The sequence below is a fragment of the Larimichthys crocea genome, unplaced genomic scaffold, assembly GCF_000972845.2.
Source record: "Larimichthys crocea isolate SSNF unplaced genomic scaffold, L_crocea_2.0 scaffold564, whole genome shotgun sequence".
Classification (NCBI taxonomy): domain Eukaryota; kingdom Metazoa; phylum Chordata; class Actinopteri; family Sciaenidae; genus Larimichthys; species Larimichthys crocea.
Window position 1 is genome coordinate 2,233 of NW_020857372.1, and position 4,911 is coordinate 7,143.

Sequence of the window (4,911 nt, forward strand, 5' to 3'; positions counted from 1 at the left end):
ACTCTAAGAAAATAATAGTATTTCTTTCAAGACAATTAACAGTGATAAAACACCTGGGCTTTCAACCGTAAAAATGAAATAAAATTATACTAACTGGAATTCTATGGAATATTTGAAGGATATTAAATAAACATTTACTTTCTTTGAAAAAAACATTGTCTTTTAAAATTTATTCTAGGCTAATTGATGCACTAGTAAAAAAAATAGTGAAAAATGTAACAACCGCATTTCCTATTCGGTTTCGGTATTCTGCCAACCATTTAATTTTTCGGTTTCGGCCGAAAATTGTCATTTTGGTGCATCCCTAAACAGAACAATATTGTGAACACTGTTAAACACATGTAGAAATTACGTACTTCTACTATATTCATGTAAATATATACATATATTCTGTAGCATATAGCAAGCTAACAGACATATCTCACCTGCCTACCTTTTCTGGTGCCACTGATGCATACGTAGACACAGAGGGATGGAGCAGGTTGCAGTCTTTCAGCCTGTGCTGCTCTGTTGTGTTGCAGATGAAATCCAGAGGTTCATGGAGGAGGTTAAATCTCTGGAATACCAAGACAAGCCGCCGTACGACAAGCTGCGCTCCATCCTGCAGGCTGGACTCAAGGCTGTACAGGCTAAAGATGATGGCAAGCTGGAATTCACCCCTGCCAATGGAGCTGTACCACCTCCTGCCAAGGTTGGACACACAGACACACAGACACACACACACACACACACACACACAGAAACATATAGCGTTTGAGTAATGAGTAACTGAGTAATTCAAGTAATAAAAGTTTGTGTAGGAATGCTCTCCTTCTCAGGACCATGCGGCTCTTAGAGGCTAGAAGTAGTTGACAGCAGAGGGACATAATGACAAAATGTATTGTGTGACTACGCTCAGAGAAAGCTGTTGGAGTTGTAGAGATATATACAAAAATACATGCGGTGTCCTCTGAGCTCCATAGTCAGCTATCAGAAACATGCAGAGGAATTGTGGTGGGCTGGTCGCTCTGTGGGCCAGTCCAACAGTCCACTAGTCTACTGTACCAAGCCAAGAGCAACAGAGCTGTGTTGTCAGGACACTTTGATTATGTACCAGCTCTCCTCAATGACATTCAACGCTTTTATTTTCTTATTACTGATGAGTCTCTTATTGTCACTTTTTGTGAAACGACCTGACAGCCTGGTGGGATGGGACGTGCTGCAGTCAACTGTTGTAAATGTTGAACTCGGTGTTTGCTGCTGCTGCAGGGTGCATGCACAGTGCTTCATTTGATATGCAGCACAATTTTAAACAGTGGATTATTGTAGTGGATTACCATAAGTAATTGTGTTCATAGTAGTTTTGGATCATAATGACTTGTAGTGATTGAGGGACGTCCTGCTTATTTCAAGACCAAGCCACATTCTGCATGTGCTTTGTAGTAAAAGTAATAAATGACTGTCCTCAGTTCCTAAACACTGCAAGTGTTGTCTTACATGTAGGACAAAATTCTGGGAACTTTCAAAGTTGGAAACTTTTCATGGTAATTAATGGGAATTTATGGGAATAAACAGGAACAACCTGTGAGTTTACAAATTGAAGGTTTGCCCTTAACAGGAAACTTAAATATATTTGGGGAAAACGTATTTTATCATCATCTTGACTAAAACAACCAGATTCCATGCAGGTCCACTTGAATATCTGCTGTTCCTCCATCACATGCACATAGCACACTGTTTACTGCAGGGCTATTGAGGCCACGCCCCCTACCTGCACAGGTGATTTCTGTACCTGAACCACACTTTAGAGCCCAGAGCACACAGAGACTATTGAAGACACACATCTGAGCTCATGGACTATATAATATTGTTCAATAAAATAATTCAAACTTACAAATAAATCTGTTGAAATGTTTTTTAATGTTAGTTTTATTTTGCATGTCTGCTTATGCCAAAAAAAAATGTTTAGATTTATGTTTGCATATGATACACTTTGTTTAAATTACCCACAATTTACACTTAATTCCCATAAATTTCCAGAATTCTCTTTTTTGATTTGGAATATTTCCAAAATTCCTAAGCTTAACTTCCCATGGAAGCCCCTTTGCAACATTTCTACCACAGAATCCTAACTTTTTTGGAACCAGGGTTGTACATGATACAATGCCAAAAAACAAAAGTTACAGGTCTGTTTGATTATTATTTAACAACAATTAATGAACAAAGTGTGACAGTGAGAAGTAATGTATCGATCGATCTGTCTATCTGTCTCACACACTGCTTTTGCGCTCTCTCTCTCTCTCTCTCTCTCTCTCTCTCTCTCTCTCTCTCTCCGCTCTGTGCATATGGAAGATGCCACCGGGGACATGGCATCGCCAGCCTAAAGGGTTACCGGGCCCCAGTGCTGGTTATTGTATGTAATTATCCCGCCAATCTGTTCACCTCAGCGGGCGCCGCATGGTGATCATGAGGTAGCAATTGTCAAAATGGAAGCAAGAATGAGGGGTGCAGGGGGCTGAGTGGAACTTCATTATTGAGGACGGACGGACGATGGATGGGTGGATGGACGGAGGAGTTGATTGCCTTCATTAAGTGCATGACATGTCTGAGAGGCCACCTTTTCTTTGTCTGTCCTCTGCAGACATTACAGTGGCTTCTATAGAGGGGGAAGAGATCATACAGTCATAGATCATGCAGAAGCTTTTGATATATCAGCAGTGATTCTGAGGAACCATCTTTGTTGACCTCACTGTTGAAATGCACATAATCAGATTTAATGGATTCATGTGTGTAAGGCGGCTGCTGGGATGGCACAGTGATAATTACATTTTCTCAGACTTAACACACAAAAAGCTAGAGGCTTCAAGTCAAGGCCCATCAGACAACGCTGCAGACCTTGAGAGCTTCTTGATTTCAGTTAGACACAAACATCTTCATTCAAAGACTCAAGGATTAACAGCACTGTGTTGTACTTTGCATCAGTCATGACTGAGCTGTGTAAGAAATGTAAAATGACTCCTCACCTGTATGTCCATGTTCACCCACCTTCAGATAGTCATGAACACGGTGCTGTCCTTTCTCTTTATTTCTAGAAGGCCACCAAGAGGAAGAAAGCAGCAGCTGAAGCAGAACAGAGTGACACTGATGGAAGTCCCACCAAGAAGAAGAAGACTGTCACGAAGAAAAAAGGTACTGAATCCAAGTTAAAGTACGTTCAGGGCTGGTGCTGTATGTTACAAACACAGCACCAGTGACCATTTTACATGTGCATGTTCATTCAGCGGCACGACTTCAAGATTTCAATAAAAAGAATGATGGGGCATTCAATATTTTGTTAGCTCTGGCTAACGTTACACTAGTCATCAGCATCAGAGTAGGGCAGGCCATGACTATGCCACCCTGGGGAAAAAAGGCAAATGGGACACAGCCCCAACTGGGGTAATAAATGATTGATGCACAGGCACACATAATCGCAATAACAGATCCCACATTTTAGGCAGTATCAGTGGCACTTTCAGTTCTGACATCAGAACAACTCTAGTTAAAATGCATACCACACAAACAGAGGTCCCACTGTTGCACTGCATCCCCCGATCTCCCTCTTCTTCATGTCCGTCTGTATGTATGGGAGAGGTGGCAGTGGATGGATACATCACACAGCCAAACAATCCAGGGAAATACATTTTATTAAGTTGCACACAGAAGAACTACAAGGTGGTTCAGCAGGCTGGATGCTGTGTGGCTCATTGAACCAATCCATTCTCCACTTACAGTTCTTAAACATCACATGGCTGTCACACCACTGTAGCCTGTTTAAAGTGGTGTGTCCATGCTTGGTAACATTCACCAGATATGTACAAAAAAAGCACAGTGGACTAAAATGATCACAATAACAATGCTAAAGGTGTACTGTACTGAAGGCATTGCATGTCCAGTGGCATTAAGTACAGACTATGATAAGTCAAGGACATGAGACCAAGCAGCGTCAAACACAGTAAACTGAAGTTAGTGTCTTAAAGGACAAGATGATGACTGTCCTCCTTAAACATGATCAATTCTCCCTGACAGATGTGAATGGAGTAAAGAAAAGTCCCAAAAAGACTCAAAGACCAAGGAAGGCACTGAGCACTGCAAAACAGAGCGAGCCCAAATCTAGACTGGTGGAGATGGGCACACAAACGTCACCTGGGCTGGCCCTGAATTCCAGAGGCAGGACCAAGAAATCCACCTGAGTCTCCATTCCTCCCTCCATCCTCCCGTCTGTCCTCTGCTTCTTAATGTCACTTTTTTAAGTTTTCTAAAATTCTCTGTCTGTTACGCACTGACGTGTTGCTTTGTTTTTGGTGTGGTTGGAGTTAGATCGATTGTAATAAAATAAATGAAAGTGTCCGTCTTGTTTTAATTGAAGATCTGCAGTTTGATGGAAAGAAAACTATAAATTCAATTATATAAAATTAATTATCATAGTCATTCTAAAATAAGTCCTAATGGCCCGGGACAAGGGAACGAGGAGAAGGACTCACTCCTTGAGTTATGTTTGAGAGGTGTGAGACGAGTGTGAGTCCCCAACTGACTGCACATTTCTCTAGATGAGGTCCTCTTAATTAACTGCATGTTGTTAATGAGTAAACCTGTGCGTGCCTCCTTTAAAATAGTTACTGAAGCCTCTATCAAGTGACACCATGGATCCACTGGGGACAAACGCTCACACCACTGGGGGGACGTGATTAGGAAATATCTTCCCAAGCTGAGTGGATTGCTGTGGTTATCATCCACAGTTAAGGCATAACTGTAATGTTGAGTAGTTTGACCAAAGATGTAGGCGTGTCTTCGTATAGTCCAGTGAAGAGGAGGGCTCCACAAGGTGTCATCTGTCCATCTGCTAATACTATTTTTAGTAATAATAATAATACTCTGTTTAGATGATTAAGG

General features: G+C 41.5%; 1 protein-coding gene across 2 annotated transcripts; it reads left to right on the forward strand.

Moving 5' to 3' along the window:
- The first annotated feature begins 457 nt into the window (after positions 1 to 457).
- On the forward strand, positions 458 to 4,376 carry LOC113745259 (serine/threonine-protein kinase VRK1-like). Of its 2 annotated transcripts, none has more exons than XM_027276780.1 (3): positions 458 to 691; positions 3,072 to 3,168; positions 4,048 to 4,376. In XM_027276780.1, the coding sequence occupies exons 1-3, from the start codon at positions 473 to 475 to the stop codon at positions 4,209 to 4,211; spliced, it is 480 nt and encodes a 159-aa protein (XP_027132581.1). In that variant the 5' UTR covers positions 458 to 472; the 3' UTR covers positions 4,212 to 4,376. The 2 variants fall into 2 exon arrangements, with proteins under 2 accessions (XP_027132581.1, XP_027132582.1); XM_027276781.1 differs by having other exon boundaries at positions 3,075 to 3,168.
- Positions 4,377 to 4,911: the final 535 nt, after the last annotated feature.